Source organism: Pseudophryne corroboree, chromosome 9, assembly GCF_028390025.1.
Source record: "Pseudophryne corroboree isolate aPseCor3 chromosome 9, aPseCor3.hap2, whole genome shotgun sequence".
NCBI lineage: Eukaryota > Metazoa > Chordata > Amphibia > Anura > Myobatrachidae > Pseudophryne > Pseudophryne corroboree.
This window is the reverse complement of record NC_086452.1, coordinates 96,073,303-96,092,854: the sequence shown is the minus strand read 5'-3', so window position 1 is coordinate 96,092,854 and position 19,552 is coordinate 96,073,303. Positions and strand designations below refer to the sequence as shown.

Sequence of the window (19,552 nt, the reverse complement as noted above, 5' to 3'; positions counted from 1 at the left end):
GTACTCAGACCTGCGGGGGTTACTTGCGGAAGATCCTTGGAGGTTACCTCAGAGAGAGGACCTGCTATCTCAGGGACCGTTCCTACACCCCGACCTGAACAGGCTGCGTTTGACGCCGTGGCTATTGAAACCCGGATCTATAAGAAACAGAGGGATACCTCGAACGGCCATTCCTACAATGATTGCCGCTAGGAAGCCAGTCACAGCCAGGCACTACTACAGGATTTGGAGACGGTACATGGCTTGGTGTCAGGAACGGGGATGGAATTCAACGAACTTCCACTTATCCCGACTTATACTTTTCCTTCAGGCCGGTCTAGATGGAGGGCTCAGACTGGGCTCTCTGAAGGTTCAGATTTCAGCTCTCTCCATCCTTTTTCAGTGGCGGTTAGCATCCTTGCCAGAGATTCAAACCTTTTTACAGGGGGTTCTGAGGATACAACCCCCTTTTCGTCCTCCCACTGCACCATGGGACTTAAATTTGGTGTTAGAATATTTGAAATCACCAACTTTTGAGCCGTTAGCTAGAACAGACCTGAAATCTCTATCTTGGAAGGTCACGTTATTACTTGCCTTGGCTTCGGCTAGGCGGGTTTCTGAGTTGGGAGCCTTATCCTGTAAGAGTCCTTTTTTAGTTTTTTATGACGATAGGGCGGAACTCCGTACAAGAGCAGACTTCCTTCCGAAGGTGGTTTCTGGGTTTCACGTAAACCAGCCAATAGTGGTCCCGTCTTTCCAGGGTCTCACAGATGAGGACGTGTCATTGGATGTTGTCCGAGCTTTACGGGTGTACGTACAGGTTACGTCGTCCTTCAGAAAGTCGGACCATTTGTTTGTCCTTTATGGCAGTCTAAGCAGTCTTTGTCTAGATGGATTAGACTTGCCATTCGTCAAGCTTATATTTCCTGTGGCAAACAGGTACCGGTTCAGACGGGTGCTCATACTACCCGATCAGTGGGTGCCTTGTGGGCTGCTGCCAGAGGTGCTTCCACTACTCAACTTTGCAGAGCGGTGATGTGGTCTTCAGCCCACACGTTCGCGAAATTTTACAAGTTTGATACTTTTGCGTCCGGAGACTCTCAGTTCGGACGTTTAGTTTTGCAGGCCACCGACAGCACTCCCTCCCTGGGGGATAACTTTGGGACGTCCCCTACTGTATAGGACTCCAGTGTCCCCTAGTGGATGAAATAGAAAAGAGGATTTTGGTACTTACCGATAAATCCATTTCTCTGAATCCTCTAGGGGACACTGGACGCCCGCCTCGGTGCTGTCGACCTGCTGTGTTCAAAGTTCTTGTTTAAAACAGTTCGTGCAAACAGCGTTGGTTATTCGGTTAAGAGTTCTTAGATGCTGTTTGATATGTTGTACGGTTCGGTTCCTCGCCATGGGCTATAGTATCATATCCTATTCTCTCAGTCAAATTTTTCAAACTGAGGGAGGAGGGATGTGAAGGGGGAGGAGCCGGCTGTGCAGACAATGCTAATTTTAGATTGTGCCACACCTCCGGTTGCAAGCTTCACACCCCTACTGTATAGGACTCCAGTGTCCCCTAGAGGATTCAGAGAAATGGATTTATCGGTAAGTACCAAAATCCTCTTTTTACTTCATACATATATGTCCTCAAACAGCCCCTCTTGGCGCACCAAGTCCTATGCGTCTCTGCTAGCGCAGGGGGTCTCTTTTACATATGTGATGTGACTATGATGCACCATGAGACTGTGCTGATTCATTTGGTATTCGACACTTATATACCTGTGTGCGAATGAGTCTTTAACCTGCATACAAAGTGCTACGAAGCAGTGGCCACGGCTTTTTACCATGCCAAGTTCCGTTGCGCTTTGTATAAAGAATAAGTCGCACACATATATACAAGTATCAAATTAATGAGCACAGTCTCCCAATGCATCCTAATTGCATTGCGACTAAGGGGTACATGCAATTCCTGTCGGATCAGACAGGTCAGTAGTCGATGATTCGGCCAAACTCAACAGGTTTTGGACTTTCCAATAACGTCAAGCCGACTTTTTTTAAAGTAGGATTGACATTGTCGAAACGGGGCTAAAACCTGTCGAGTTTAGTCGCGTTTTCGACAAAATATGTGGATTCCGACAATCCACGTGTTTTCTGACAAGTCAGGAATTCCCGCCTTGTCGGAAAAAAAACAAACCTATTGAATAGGTCGGAACCCCTTCCGACCCAAAACAGTCTGAAACTGCTGTCTTTCCGACAAGATGGCAGTTTCCGACAGGATTGAATATACCCCTAATTCGCATTTCCAGGAAAAAAGATGCAAACATAGAAGATTGGCTCTAATAGAGTCTCACGGGACCTGGTGGCTCATTTCTGCCGGGTGTCTCGCATCACATGGCCTATGGAAGCTAGTTGCATGCGGAGTCAGGTGTATAAGCTATCTTTGCTATCCAGTGTACACCTGAATGCAGTGGCCTATAAATGTGACAGTGTAGCACAATTGTACCTGTGTGAATTCAGGCTGCCGGTCTGGTCTAGAGCCTTCATCCCGATAGCAACGGGCTACCTGGAAGTATCTGCAAATAAACAAACACTGACAGTCATGTCTTTAGATACTTGCGTTTGAGGTATGTGACTGTAGCTCAGTTGGGTTATGTGGTTACATCATTTAAACTCCCCTTACTACAGTATGTTACTACAATATGCAGCCACTTTCCCGTGGCTCTGCCAGATCACTATTAGTAATTGAACTCTGATAACCGGAGGGCCAATCACAAGCGTAATCTCCTCTGGTTTTCAGCTGGAGCTGTAAGAGGAAAACAGAAGCCCCTGGCAAATGGCTCTGACAGTAGGTTGGACAGGACCTTGCAAGGCTACCTACTACTAGTTTGTAATGTAGATTTAGGATGGATGCATGCATGTATATGGATTGCCTTTTGTATATTGTTTTGTGGAGCAATGCACAACACTACAAAATTAAAAATGTTCCTTTAATAAAAAAAACACAAGGTCACACACACAGCAAGAATATGCTGGTGTGATAAAAGGAAAACTACATTGGGGGAGAATTCAATTGCCGGCGAAGGGTGTGCATTGATGTTACAATGGCGCTTAAGCGCAGGCAACGGCAGCCTTTCTCGCATCTTTAGCCGGCCCCCCAGTTTTCCCAATATGTAAATAGGATGATGAATGGTTGTACAGTTTGTATCCCACGTCACGCAATGTTTACTACTGCAAGTCTTTTTTTTTTTCTTTTTTTTATTGTTATGTTTGCATTGCTTCTGTTTATGTACTATGTACTATGTAAATTACTGCAGACCCACTGTGGCACCATATAAATAAAGGAGAATAGTAATAATAATAATAATAATAATAATAATAAAACAAATGATTATTATTAATTATTATTATTGCTATTATTATTTATGGCTATATAGTTTGCAAATATGGTTTATTCACATGTAAGTGTATTTAAATAGCATTTAGGTCAGTGTTTACACTCTGATTTTCTAAGTAGAGCTGCTGCACAATATGGTACAACTTCTGCATTTATTTATAAATAGTGGGATTAACTTAGTCTTTCCACTGTCAGTCCTGGAAGAACTGTCTTTTCTAGGTACACCCTTACTCTTGAACACCAGTTGTTCCTTATCCTTATAAACCGATTTAGTAACATCCGTTCTGTGAGAATAGTACAGTCTATATCTATATATATATATATATCTATATATATATATATCTATATATATATATATATATATATCTATATATATATATCTATATATATACACACACACACACACACACACACACACACACAGTGATCGCGCTGATCCAAAAAAAAATTGGGTCCCAGTGACCCCTCACTTTCAAAAATTGGGGTCCTACCGTTCTTTTTCTGGGTCCCATCGGAATGAAGGTTCTTATTAATCTTAATCTTGTTCGGACACTACAAAGGTGTTGCAAGGTGGGGGGATGGGGGTGACAATGCTGCTGGGCTGTGTAGCATGCAGGACACATTGCACCAGAGCTGTAACTAGACATTTTGGTGCCCTAGGCATAAAGTGAATTGGTGTTCCACCTGCTAGAGCGTAAAGCATAGGCAGTGCGCGCCTAAGGCGCGCTGCAAAATTTAAGGTCCGTGGCTTCATGGGGAAGGGGCGTGACCACATAATAGTGCCAATTCACATTATACCACACAGTAGTGCCGCTTATACACATTGCACCAGGTAGAACCGCCTATGCACACTGCGCCAGGTAGAGTACGTTATACATATTGCACCAGGTAGAGCACGTTATACATATTGCACCAGGTAGAGCACATTATACATATTGCACCAGGTACAGCACGTTATACACTTTGCTCCAGGTACAGCTCGCTATACACTTTGCTCCAGGTAGAGCACATTATACACATTGCGCCAGGTAGAACACGTTATACACATTGTACCAGGTAGAGCACTTTATACACATTACACCAGCTAGAGCACTTTATACACATTGCGCCAGTTAGAGCGCATTATTATACACAATGCACCTGGTAGAGCACGTTGTACACAATGTGCCCGGTAGTGCACGTTATATACATTGCACCAGGTAAAGCAAATATAAACATTGCACAAGGTAGAGCACGTTATACACAATGCGCCAGGTAGAGCGCGTTATACACAATGCACCCGGTGGAGCATGTTAAACACAATGCGCCAGATAGAGCACGTTATACACATTGCACCAGGTAGAGCACGTTATACATAATGCGCCCGGTAGTGCACGTAGTATACATTGCACCAGGTAGAGCACATATAAACATTGCACCAGGTAAAACACTTAGCCACATTGCACCAGGTAAAGCAAATATAAACATTGCACAAGGTAGAGCACGTTATACACAATGCGCCAGGTAGAGCGCGTTATACACAATGCGCCTGGTAGTGCACATTATATACATTGCACCAGGTAGAGCACGATATATACATTGCACCAGGTAGAGCACTGTCAAAGTCAGAAAAATGTCTCTATGCACGTTGCCATATTTGCACCGCACACTGGTCCGCGCTGCGCATGCTCTCCCGTGAAGGCGCATACCCGCGATAGCGTGCACTCGCAGGCGCGGTATGCGTATTTACGGTAGAGTTTATGTAGTCGTAGCGTGCGACTCATTCGTTACAAATGTTCACAATTAATGTAGTTTGTAGATCATGGTCACCTTGATAGATTCTGAAAGTCTGGTTAAAATAGAAGGTCCCTGTTTAAAGGAATCCCTCTTTGTATTGTACGAAGGGTCTAACAGGAATCATACAGCAGTGTTTGGTACCCATCGGAAGAGTATTTAATTAGTAATATTCCGGTGTTGGTTTGGAGCGTATTAATCGCTCGTGCGAATAGTTATGGACATAAGAAGTTTATGTCCATTTCTATTATTTACACATACTCAGGTATGCGGCGGGAAACCCAGTTTCCCACCCACCTGAGCTGTTGGAAATCGTCACAGCCCACCTGTATGAATCACCCTATGACCTTTTGTTATGATGCAGGGCCGAATTCCTTCGGCCAATGGACAATGGGATTGTAGGACCAGGAGATTGCATTGTGTGTGGGGCATAAATAGGCAGGCCGACCACATCCAGCTCTCACTCTCTCATCAACGGTTATCTGCTGATAGCCGGGAGCTGGATATCGAGGCGCAGGCGATCATACCCTTTGTGCGTAAGTTTCTCTCCGTAATCATTGTCTTTCTGTGAGCCAATTTCTCTCATCTCTCTCTCTCTCTCTCTCTCTCTCCCTGTTCTGTTCTCTCATATCTCCCCTAGACTAGGCTAGTATTGTATTGTATTAGATAGTATTGTATTGTATTGCATTTAGGTCAGTGTAGCATTGTCTTTTTGTATTTATTGTTTAGTTCTGTGGTTAGGAAGTCTCTGTTATATTGTAGTGTATCATTTGTACTGTTATCCCCTTTTACAAATATATTAGATATAATACAGTTAATAGGCTTTGGAACCTAAACCAGTATCTGTGTATTTTCTATAGTGTTAAGTGTTCACTTGAGCGTCGGTGACGCTCAAGCAGCTTTGTAGTTAGTCAGGTTACACAAGGTTGCACTTACACCCTGTATTCACATTAAGGTATTCTGTGTATTTCATTGTTAAAAGGTTTAAACATTAAGGTATAGCGTTGTGAGCGTCTGCGCCGCTGGTGATCTCCTCGTGGTCTCGAGCGTCTGCTACGCCATAGCGAATCATTACTCTAGTCATAGCCAATAACGTGTCCTGTGATCCCTGGGCCGTGAGCGAACGTGACGCTTGAGCGTCTCGCCTACGGCTGAGCGATCGTTACGCAACTAGCGTACCATTACGGTACTTCTTAAGCAAACAGCGTACAGTGTTCTTAGACTTCATAAAGGGTTATAATTACGACAAAAGGAATTTAGCATTGTCAATTGGGGGCCGTCCAGTCCTTCACATATCTCTGCTAGGTAATATCAGCAGACATTATCCCCCAGCAAAGGGTGGGAGGTTGTCTCCCAGTGCTGACGGGATAAGCGTCTGCTTCGCTTAGATAAAGAGTGCTGAAGGAATCCGGGAACCGGAAGTAAGAACAAAACGCTTGTGTCTTTTAAAAAAACCGTTTTATTTCTCTTCTGTCTTGCGTATACACGCACGCATACATTTATCTGCATTTCTTTTTCAATTTCGTATATCACTATTCCTGTTTGCCAATTTTTATAGTTGATAGAAAGTGCTAAAAAGAGATTTGCTGTTATTTCATAGTAAAGGTAATAGTTAAAGTATAGAACAACACACGATCTGCCTGGGAGATAAGGCAGTCAGTGTGGATTGCGGTAGATGATCAGGGATCATTTACATTGATAAAAATATATATTGTGTTACGGTGGATCTTCGCATTGCGTACACGTGTCGCTAACAAAGACTAGCGTACGCAATCCAAAGGCAGACGCACGCAGCGTTCACTACGCAACGTAGCGTCCGGTTACGCCCACGTAGCTCAAGTCACGAAAAGCGATAATTAGCGCAAAGGCGATAAGTAACGCACAGCGGTAGATAACGCGACGCGGTAAATAACGCAAATCTATTTTTGGAAAAAAATCTGAAATTTAGTTTAACAGATCCTACTCCCAATTGGTAACACTGTTGGACTGAAGACAATTTCTGCGCAGAAATAGATATAGAAACAAAGTGTACATGTGTTGAGTGAGTGTGGTTTTGTATACATAAGTTTATACAACTTTAAGGTGGAACCAAAAGGAAAGCCGGGTACTCGTCAAGGGACATACGTGTAAGTGACATATACGGTGGCTAGGGAGGCATCCCTGGTTAAATAATATTTGAGCATTAGAGTATAGCGGACCATAAGGTAACAAGACCAGGAGGTCATAAGGTAACAAGACCAGGAGGTCATAAGGTAACAAGACCAGGAGGTCGTAAGGTAAAAGGTCCGCTATAAAAGTCCAGTGGCACAACGCCTGGGGTGTTGGTGCAGAACCCATATAGGCCATACAAGCTCTTGCTGAAGGAATCGCGGCCGGAAACATCGATTCCATTGATCTTTCAGTACATAACAAGTAGTGCTTGTGTACTGAACGATTGGACCACACGTAATTGTGTGCAGTAGTTAGTAATCTGACCTAATACCATTAGAGTAAAGTGGTCACAAACGCTATTTGTACATTCTGACGTGATTTGTGTAATTTTTTATTTTTGGAAGGGAAGTTCGCTGGTCACTCAGGAACTATCTAACAACCCCAACTTTACTGGAAAGAGTAAGTGTCCTGCGGGTAACCCTCATATGTTCCAGTAAACTGAAGGTTCCATAGGGGCCCTGTATCGAGTACGCCAGCACCACGTCGGTGTGATCAGGTCGTATTGGTCGAGGTGGGCGAGTGAGTGGGGTACTCGGTAAACCGCCACCGCCGGCCTACTGTGGAGTAATTTGGTTGTCTGTAAAGGCTTGCTGAAAACCTTGATACAGAGATCCAAGGAGGACTAAGCAACACCTGCAGACTATGGGGGCCAGTTGCTCAGGTAGGGGGCGATCAACCTTGGTTCAGGTTGATTCTGTGAACCGACCAGTTGGGTCGGCACGATATGTAATGTGTGAAAAATATGGAAGTCACACCGAATCTTTATGTGATGAATGGGAGAGAATGACTGTACAAGACAGGGACAAATTCCCAAGAATAGGTAGCTTTAGTCCAGAAGTGTTACAAAATTTAAGGAGGAGGATATGTCTCGTAAAATCAGCAAAGAGACGAATTCAGCATCATGATTATTTACAGTTATGGCACCAGGAAGGTGAGATACAGAGAGGTTTGGCTCTGGCGGCAGGATCTGGGGCAGTCAGGAAGCTGATAGCCACAGCTCCTCCTCCACCATACATTGCAGGAGAGAAGTTGATTGCGGAGAGAAACGCACTGGGTTGTAAAACACAAACTCTTAGTAACCCTGTAAATGTTAATGATGTTAACCAAATAACTCATGCAAGTATTAACCCGTGCAAGATGTACCCTGTTTTGAACCTTCCTCAGGAGTGTGATCAAGAAGACGATTCAGCAACAATTTCAGCTCTCTCTCTTGCAGCCACCATAGCAGAGACCACAGTAGGCACAGCGACACCCACGAGATTAGTGAAAGCCCCTAGCGGAGGGATAGGTGAGGTCGTGTCAACGGGTAAGTACGGCACCATGCACTACACTGAAACAATTGTACCACAACAAGCTGTAGAATCTACACAGGAAGAGGCTGTTAGAATTGCTCCTGTAAGGGTAATAGCAGTTCCCAATGGAAAAACAGATGTGTCTGGAGCCACTCCCATAAGGAACATTGCCATGTACACTCCATTTTCCAGAATGGAATTAAGAACAATAGTGTCCGAATTTCCTGACCCCAGGAAGGATTTAGTTGCTAGCCAAAAATACATCAGGGATCTAGGTAACACTGTAGAACCCAACAACAAGGATTGGCAGATACTGCTAAGAGCTTGTTTACCTTCCAATGTTGACGCAACTCAATTTTTAGCTGACTGTGCATTGGATAAAGATGTACCGCTTACAGACGTGTACAACAAGGATAATGTAAAAAGGATAAATTTACAGCTAAAGGAGTATTTCCCAGCCGTTAAATGGAATAAAATATTTTCCATTAAGCAAAAGGAGTCCGAAACGGCAACAGAATATTTTCACCGGGCACTATTAGAAATGGCAAAGTACACTGGTATAGAAGACATTAAGACCAACCCAAACCATCGAGAAGTAGCAGTATCTGTACTGATGGATGGTTTGAAAGAAACATTAAAAGCTAGGGTACAGACCACGCAGCCATGTTGGCGAGGTCTGTCAGTGTCCACATTGAGAGAGGCTGCTATTGATCACGACAGAAATATCACTAGGCACAGGGAGTCGCAAAGTGATAAGTTGATGTCAGTAAGTATACAGGCGCTGACCACAAAGCAGCCTGCGTATGTACCACCGAATCCTGTGGGTAAGGCAAGTGTAATAACATGTTTTTCTTGTAACAGACCGGGACACTTTGCACGAGAATGTAGAACAAAGAATGTACAAAGATCTTTTCAACCCCCTAGACAACAACACAACACACGACAATGGGAGCAGGGTCCACAGAGGCGGAGTTTTGAGCCACATACAGGGGAAACAAAAAGATACCCCCCGAACAGAGGTTGGCATGCCTCTGGTAGTTCCCAGCTAACCCCCTCACAAGTAGTTGCTGCCAACGGGATTCAGGGAGGTCAGCATACCCAATAGGGGTGTGGCCATACCTGTAATCTGCACCCAGTTAAGTTGATTGCTAGTCTTGGAAGCGAACCAGAAATTGCAATCAATGTAGCTGGTAAAACTTTAAACTTTCTTGTAGACACAGGGGCGGCCAAGTCAGTGATAAATTAGACAGTGGGCATGAGAACCACTGGTAGGACAATTCCAGCCATGGGAGTAACAGGAGTAGTCCAGCACTACCCTGTTAGCAAACCAGCCGAGATTACAATAGGGCCTTTGCATACCAAGCATTCCTTTTTGCTGGCTGCATCGGCACCAACTAATCTCCTGGGTAGAGACTTACTATGTAAAATGGGTTGCGTCATTTATTGTACTCCTGAAGGTGTATTCTTGGACATCCCTGAGAATCACGCTCAGGAAGTACGAGACATGTTAGACTCCCCATCAAAATTAATGTCACATTCCATTATGACAAATAGGAATCCATCCCAAGTAGAAGAGATGACATCTCAGATACCAGAGTCACTTTGGACAAAAGATGGACAGGACACTGGATTAATGGCAAACGTAGCTCCAGTAGTTGTACAAGTAAAAGATGGTAGGATAGCTCCAAAAATCCCACAGTATCCTCTGAAGCCAGAGGTGGAGTTAGGAGTTTTCCCAGTAATAGAGCGCTTGCTACAACAGGGCATTCTAGTAAGAACGTCCAGCACAGCAAATAGTCCCATCTTCCCTGTTAAAAAGAGTGGGGGGAGGGGTTACAGGCTAGTGCAGGATCTAAGGGGGATTAACAAAATAGTTGAGAGTCAGTTCCCCGTAGTGCCTAATCCAGCTGTCATCCTAATGCAAATTCCTCCCACTGCCAAATTTTTCACTGTTATTGACCTCTGCTCCGCATTCTTTTCAGTACCTCTGCACCCTGACAGCCAATATTTGTTTGCATTCACATACAGAGGAGTCCAATACACGTGGACTCGGTTACCCCAAGGTTTCATAGATAGTCCAAGTATATTTTCTCAAGCTTTGCATGATTGTTTACAGTCTTTCCAACCGGAGAGTGGATCAGTGTTGATACAGTACGTGGATGATCTACTACTGTGTTCTGATTCATTGGAGGCATCCCTGAAGGATACGAAACAGCTCCTGTTTCATCTTTCAGACACAGGTCACAAGGTTTCCAAAGACAAGTTACAATTATGCCAAACTAAGGTAAAATATTTGGGACACTGTCTAACACAAGGACTGAGACACCTGACCGCTGATAGAATCCAAGCCATTAGAGACATGACACTGCCACAAACCCAACAACAGATCAGGACGTTTCTAGGAATGTGTGGGTATTGCCGTAATTGGATCCCAGGGTTTTCCATATTGGCGCTACCTTTGCAGGAAATGGTCTCTTCAAACAAACCTGATCGGATTTCGCATACAGACGAATCTGAAACAGCATTTGAGAGACTCAAGCAATGCCTAACGCAGGCACCAGCACTAGGTATGCCAGACTATGGGAAACCCTTTGAACTATACGGAACAGAAAGTGCTGGGTGCGCAGCAGGTGTACTAACACAAAAACACGGTGATGCCAGCAGGCCAGTTGCATATTACAGCGCTCAGCTAGATACGGTAGCGCGATCCCTCCCCACATGCTTGCGTAGCGTTGCGGCGATAGCATTGCTAGTGACAAAAAGCGAAGATGTCGTGCTAGGCCACAACCTCACAATCCATACACCGCATGCGGTATCTGCCTTATTGAATTCTGCCCAAACCAGACACGTCTCATCAGCAAGGTTTACGAGATGGGAATTGGCATTAATGGCCCCAGTAAACATCACCATAAGGAGATGCAGTGCATTAAACCCTGCAACATTTCTCCCAGGTGTGCCTGGTCAGACACAAAGGGTGGAAGGTGAGAGTGATGGGGAAGGAGGATTTAATGCAAAGGAAGATACACATGATTGTATGGAATATTTGACCCAAAATTTTACCGCAAGGCCTGACATCAGTGACAATCCACTGGAAGATGCAGAACTCACGTTCTACACGGACGGTAGTTGTCACAGACAGTCAGACTCGGGAGACTTGTGTACTGGATACGCAGTCGTAGATGACCAAGACACCATAGAAGCGGAACCGCTAGGTCCACCTCACTCAGCCCAGGTTGCTGAACTGGTCGCCCTAACCAGAGCATGTGAATTGGCTAAGGGTAAGTCTGCCAATATCTACACCGATTCTAGATACGCCTTCGGGGTAGTCCATGATTTCGGAGCCCTATGGCGGCTCAGAAATTTCATGACGGCAGCTGGCACACCGATAGCGCATGCAGCTCATATAAAAAGGCTTCTAACAGCGATACAGGAACCCGACAGAGTGGCTGTTATCAAATGTAAAGCACATACATATAGCCAAGACCCAGTATCCCTTGGTAACAGCCGAGCAGACGAAGCCGCAAAGCTTGCAGCTGCTACCCCCATACAGACAGACACCACACAACTGATGGTATTTAATACCATCAACACACAGAAGTTGTGTGAGATGCAGAATTTGTGTTCCACACAGGAAAGAGCAGTCTGGAAGGCAAAGGGATATGGCCAGGAGTCCTCAGGGCTCTGGACGGATGGACATGGTAAACCGGTGGCCCCCAGGGCATACCTTCCATGTCTGGCTGAAGCAGCTCACGGGCTGACTCATCTAGGCAAGGAGGGGATGTGCAAATTGGTAAGAGCATACTGGTGCGCCCCAGGATTCTCCTCTCATGCGGGTAAAAGAGCAATGTCATGCCTTACCTGTCTGAGAAAGAATATTGGAAAAGCAATACCTACAGAACCATCCCATATCCCACCTGCCGGCGGCCCTTTCCAGGTAATACAAATTGACTTCATTCAATTACCCCCATGTCGAAATTTGAAATATGTACTTGTCTGTATAGATGTTTTCTCGAATTGGGTCGAAGCATTTCCAGCAGCTACAAATACCGCTATGTTTACAGCTAAGAAAATTGTGCAGGAATTTGTATGTAGATATGGTATCCCTAGAATCATCGAAAGTGATAGGGGTACCCATTTTACAGGTGATGTCTTTCAAGGAATGTGTAAGTTGATGGGAATTGATAGTAAGCTGCACACTCCGTACCGTCCACAGGCGAGTGCGAAGGTCGAAAGAGTGAACTGCACTATTAAAAATAAATTGAGTAAAGTAATGACAGAGACAGGATTGACGTGGCCAGAAGCTTTACCCATTGTTTTGTATAGCATCAGAACCACTCCCAGGTCCCCTCTTAATCTGTCTCCTTTTGAAATCTTGTTTGGTCGACAACCGCATGTCATGATTAACCCTCAGGATGATTTGAAATGTAACAATGAAGTAACTGTAAAGTACTTGATTAACATGAGTAAGCAGTTGAGGAGTCAAAATGATAATCTGAAGTTGGTGATTCCTGATTTACCAGGTAGTAATTGTCATGACATTGAACCTGGGGATTATGTAATGATACGAAATTTTCTACGCTCAGGTTGTCTTATTGATAGATGGGAAGGACCATACCAGGTCTTATTGACTAGCACCACAGCATTGAAGGTTGCTGAGAGAGAGACTTGGGTCCATTCATCCCACTGCAAAAAGGTTGCTGATCCAGAGAAGTCCCGTGATAAGGAACAGACGGTAGAGGTTGTATCACTAGAGTGTCTGTTCCAGGAGGACTGAGGCGGCACCTGAGCCTTGAAGACCGGAAGCAGTTGTCGACTCCCCTCTCCCTTTTATTGTTTTTCTCCACTTCCCAGCCCCTCTCCCTTAAAATTTCTTTTTCCCCCTTCTCATTCTTCTCTATTTTCTCCTCAAAGATGGACTTGCCCCAAGAGACTGTGATCCGGATTTTGATGTTAACCATGATGTTGACCAGAGCAGTCTGTTCCGGCGAGAGTACCATAGAGGTCGAGAGAGGTTCTGGAATGGGTTCCGATTATGATGATGGAGGCGTAGTTTTCCAAGATCAACCAAACCAACAAGCAAAGGCGAGTATCAGAAAACGATCCGATAGAAGAAATTGTGATGGATTGTTAGCTGAAGAAAATTGTGATGGATGCATAAAGAAATGCCAATCTAGTTTTAATATCCATATGGACCGGCATCCATTGAGTGACTATCACTCCTTAGTGGGTAACGTGTTAAACCAAACAGATTGTTGGGTATGCTCTCAAGTACCTCAGGGTCACAGCAAATCAGGGCTAGTACCATTTCCTTTAACGTTAGGGGAGGTACTTGAGCTAAGTGGTGGGAGACCGGTGGATCGGAGGTTTAACATCTCCAGCCCTCCTAGTTTGAAGCTCCACCAATACCATGTGGATAGGTCCCTCTTATGTTTCAACATCTCCAATCCCAGAAAACCGGGAAATTGGGAAGTGTCATGGAGCAACCTTACCATGACCTTTTCACACAGAGCAGATAGAATGCCTACAGATACAGAGCTCGTACGCCATATAGCCAGTAGAGGAAAATCTTTTCGGTATCGATATACCTTAGGAAATAGGATTACTAGAGTTGGAGAGGTATCACCAGGATACTGTGCACATATCGTACAAACTGATACGTGCATTAAGCAGATGGAAGAATTAGGGTCAGGAGATTTCACCTGGAAGGTTTGTAACATGGTCATGTCCTTCTCCGTCCCTTATGTTCTCCCCGATGATGCATATTTCATATGCGGGAGAAAGGCGTACAAGTGGCTTGCCCCAAACTCTGAAGGATTGTGTTATATTGGAAAAGTATTGCCTGAAGTGATGACTGTTACACATGACAAAATGAAGGACATACACCGTGGTGCCCAAGCTCCTTATACTCACACTCATTACGAGCACCGAGTTAAAAGACAGCTGTCAGAAAGGTTAGAGCATCCGGCCTCTGATCTTATCCATGAATCCACCGGGATTCAGGTTCTGGTAGCGTTAGATTTCACTCGCACCGCTCGAGGTGTGATGAATTATAGATACATTTCCGCACTCGCCAATTTGTTAGATAATATCACTGAAATGTATGATGACACGTTTAGATACACTGGAAGAGAACTTCAAGCTTACAAAACAGAACTAGTTCAGCATAGGATGGTTCTTAATTATCTTACAGCAGTAACAGGCGGATATTGTGTTACATTGGCAACACAGTACGGCATAAAGTGTTGCACGTATATCACAAATAGCACCGAGGACCCGGTAGAGGTCATAGACCAAAAGATGGACGATATTCTCCAATTGAAGTGGGAATTTCGTCGAAAACACAATCTCACCCTTGCTGCTGTAGGTAATGAGCTGACTGGTTGGGTGTCATGGTTGAACCCGCGAAATTGGTTCTCCGGTTTAGGAGACTGGGCTCAAGGAGTCATAATGGATGTTGGAAAGTTTCTACTATGTATCTTGGGTGTCGTTATATCGATTGGATTGATATTTAGATGCGGGCAGGCTTTAATGAGGTGCAAACAAAGTACAAAAGTGATGAGCTTGAGGAGTGAGGAAACTGTAATTAACCTGGATTTGATTTATGACCCAATGATAGAAACCAGAATGTGATGAAAATGCGATTATACGGTCCGTTTCTTTCACCTGTTTTTCTGCTTTTCTCCCAGCTACAAAGACCCCCTTGGACGAGGAAGCTGACGAGACGAGATGTATACAGACAACGGATTGACCAAAGAAGAAGATTTGACAACTTTAAATATGGACACTTGATGAACTTTGCCATGGATCCCCAGTTTCCCTAGTATTTTTAAACTCACGCTAGCCCAACATTTTTGTAAATCTGATGGCACTGACAAAGCTTGTTGCTCATGCCTAAGGAGCAATACAGCGCAAAGAAGACGACTCTCAACAGATACCGAACACAACTTCAACAACAGATGTACATTTCCCTGACATAGAATATCATTGCATTTTTCGTAAGTGTTCTTTATCTTCATCTCTACAACCCTCAGGTAACGACACACATAGACGATAGGGAATACAGGCACAGATATTAGCAACCACATACCTCCCCCATTCATGTATCATCAACTAAAATGTGCATCCCCATTTTGTTACAACCACAGCCGAAATGAGCTCGGTAGAGTTTGACAGCCCATCCACAGACCTGTACCACAGGATAAGAAGGAATTCAAATGTATACTTCGCAATACCTCGAAGCTTGATTTACCACACGTACGGCACGATGATACATGACCCTCCAAACATGGACTCATACACACATGCTTCTGCTTTCTCACTAGGTCATACCCTCTTCACACCTACTCCACTCTTCTCCCCTACCCAACCATGGAAATTAATTAACCCCTGACTTACATTTTTCTCCTTAAATATTTTAGAAGGTGGCAGTTATTATTGACTGCCAAAGGGTGGACTGTCAAAGTCAGAAAAATGTCTCTATGCACGTTGCCATATTTGCACCGCACACTGGTCCGCGCTGCGCATGCTCTCCCGTGAAGGCGCATACCCGCGATAGCGTGCACTCGCAGGCGCGGTATGCGTATTTACGGTAGAGTTTATGTAGTCGTAGCGTGCGACTCATTCGTTACAAATGTTCACAATTAATGTAGTTTGTAGATCATGGTCACCTTGATAGATTCTGAAAGTCTGGTTAAAATAGAAGGTCCCTGTTTAAAGGAATCCCTCTTTGTATTGTACGAAGGGTCTAACAGGAATCATACAGCAGTGTTTGGTACCCATCGGAAGAGTATTTAATTAGTAATATTCCGGTGTTGGTTTGGAGCGTATTAATCGCTCGTGCGAATAGTTATGGACATAAGAAGTTTATGTCCATTTCTATTATTTACACATACTCAGGTATGCGGCGGGAAACCCAGTTTCCCACCCACCTGAGCTGTTGGAAATCGTCACAGCCCACCTGTATGAATCACCCTATGACCTTTTGTTATGATGCAGGGCCGAATTCCTTCGGCCAATGGACAATGGGATTGTAGGACCAGGAGATTGCATTGTGTGTGGGGCATAAATAGGCAGGCCGACCACATCCAGCTCTCACTCTCTCATCAACGGTTATCTGCTGATAGCCGGGAGCTGGATATCGAGGCGCAGGCGATCATACCCTTTGTGCGTAAGTTTCTCTCCGTAATCATTGTCTTTCTGTGAGCCAATTTCTCTCATCTCTCTCTCTCTCTCTCTCTCCCTGTTCTGTTCTCTCATATCTCCCCTAGACTAGGCTAGTATTGTATTGTATTAGATAGTATTGTATTGTATTGCATTTAGGTCAGTGTAGCATTGTCTTTTTGTATTTATTGTTTAGTTCTGTGGTTAGGAAGTCTCTGTTATATTGTAGTGTATCATTTGTACTGTTATCCCCTTTTACAAATATATTAGATATAATACAGTTAATAGGCTTTGGAACCTAAACCAGTATCTGTGTATTTTCTATAGTGTTAAGTGTTCACTTGAGCGTCGGTGACGCTCAAGCAGCTTTGTAGTTAGTCAGGTTACACAAGGTTGCACTTACACCCTGTATTCACATTAAGGTATTCTGTGTATTTCATTGTTAAAAGGTTTAAACATTAAGGTATAGCGTTGTGAGCGTCTGCGCCGCTGGTGATCTCCTCGTGGTCTCGAGCGTCTGCTACGCCATAGCGAATCATTACTCTAGTCATAGCCAATAACGTGTCCTGTGATCCCTGGGCCGTGAGCGAACGTGACGCTTGAGCGTCTCGCCTACGGCTGAGCGATCGTTACGCAACTAGCGTACCATTACGGTACTTCTTAAGCAAACAGCGTACAGTGTTCTTAGACTTCATAAAGGGTTATAATTACGACAAAAGGAATTTAGCATTGTCAGCACATATAACATTGCACCAGGTAGAGCACGTTCTACACAATGCGCCAGGCAGAGCACGTTCTACACATTGCACCAGGTAGAGCACGTTCTACACATTGCGCCGGGTAGAGCACGTTACACACATTGCGCCGGGCAGAGCACGTCACACACATTGCGCCGGGCAGAGCACATTACACACATTGCACCAGGTGACCACTTAGGCACATTGTAGTCACCATCTCGGACCCCCAGTTGTCGTCCCCAGACACAGTGATCACGGGTGTCAATTGAGGGGGTGTCAGATGGGTGTGTGCATAATGGGCACTGTGAACACGTTGTGGGGAGTGCGTATGATTGGCACTGCGAGTGTGTATAATGGGCAATGTGTGGGTATTGGGGGTGTGTAGGATGGGCACTGTGTGGTTGGTGGGGTGCATGTGATGGCACTGTGTTGCTATGGAGGGTGTATGGAGGGTGTGGGTATATGGGGGTGGGGTAACTATGCTGGCAAATATTTGTGTTGGTGTATGCTGGGCACTGCCCTCACCCCCAGTGTTTGAATCGTTAGCTGTTGCCATCCCAATTGCCCATATGTTTATTACTAACATGTATCCTCCATGGCAGGGGCTGCTTGAAATTCTTCTCTGTAGCTCCTCACTGCTGTGGGCGGGATGTAGTAACCTCTTCTGCAGCATTAACTGGCTTTCTCTGCGGCCACCCGTCTCCTCCCCGTCCCAGCGCTGCTATTCGCTTCTACCCCTCACCGCCGCGGCCACTCAGGACTCAGCCTTGTAAGTGCCGCGCCGAGCCTTGGAATTCACCGGCGCATGCCCCCGCATCCTGAGTGGCTGCGGCGGTGAGGGGGGAGAAGTGAATAGCAGCGCTGGGATGGGGAGGAGACAGGTGGCTGCAGAGAAATCCTGTTAACCCTGCAGTTCGGGCCGCCTTCTGAGTACGGGTGCCGCAGCTGCATAGAGGAGTGAAAGGCACCAACAGCTCCTCCTCCCCGTCTACTAGTCCTCCTGGAAGCCCGGCTATTGGAGGGGTTTGAGAGGGAGACCTCAGTGTATACATGTGATTGGCCGCTGGACCTAAAAGGCACCACAGGATTGGCCGCTGGACCCAGAGACATAAATAAAGCCACAAGATTGGCAGCGGGACCCGGCGGAGAGATCAAAGGAGCTACAGGACTGCCTACAACGGAGCACGTCCCCAGGGACGCACTCATTTTGTAAAAGCGAGTCCCCGATCCTCATTAATATATATACACGCACACTGCTCAAAAAAAATCAAGGGAACACATAAACAATACAATGGAACTCCAAGTCAATCGTACTTCTGTGAAATCAAACTGTCCACTTAGGAAGCGACACTGATTGACAATCAATTTCACATGCTGTTGTGCAAATGGAAAAGACAACAGTTGGAAATTATAGGCAATTGGCAAGACACCCCCAATAAAGGAGTTGTTCTGCAGGTGGTGACCACAGACCACTTGTGAGCTCCTATGCTTTCTGGCTGATGTTTTGGTGACTTTTGAAAGCTGGCGGTGCTTTCACTCTAGTGGTAGCATGAGACGGAGTCTACAACCCACACAAGTGGCTCAGGTAGTGCAGCTCATCCAGGATGGCACATCAATGCGAGCTGTGGCAAGAAGGTTTGCTGTGTCTGTCAGCGTAGTGTCCAGAGCATGTAGGCGCTACCAGGAGACAGGCCAGTACATCAAGAGATGAGGAGGAGGCCGTAGGAGGGCAACAACCCAGCAGCAGGACCGCTACCTCCGCCTTTGTGCAAGGAGGAACAGGAGGAACAGGAGGAGCACTGCCAGAGCCCTGCAAAATGACCTCCAGCAAACCACAAATGTGCATGTGTCTACTCAAACGATCAGAAACAGACTCCATGAGGGTGGTATGAGGGCCCGACGTCCACAGGTGGGGGTTGTGCTTACAGCCCAGCACCGTGCAGGACGTTTGGCAAATTCGCCACTGGCGCCCTGTATTCTTCACAGATGAAAGCAGTGTAAATGCTGATTTA

General features: G+C 45.3%; 1 protein-coding gene across 6 annotated transcripts in view; it reads right to left on the bottom strand.

The window, feature by feature from the left end:
- Positions 1 to 19,552, bottom strand: part of DARS2 (aspartyl-tRNA synthetase 2, mitochondrial) — a 204,192-nt gene that overhangs the window by 128,611 nt on the left and 56,029 nt on the right. For all 6 annotated transcript variants that reach the window (XM_063939673.1, XM_063939677.1, XM_063939676.1 and 3 more), the window contains one exon: positions 2,477 to 2,546. In XM_063939673.1, the coding sequence (XP_063795743.1) occupies positions 2,477 to 2,546 (70 nt within the window). The remainder of the gene's footprint in view (positions 1 to 2,476; positions 2,547 to 19,552) is intronic.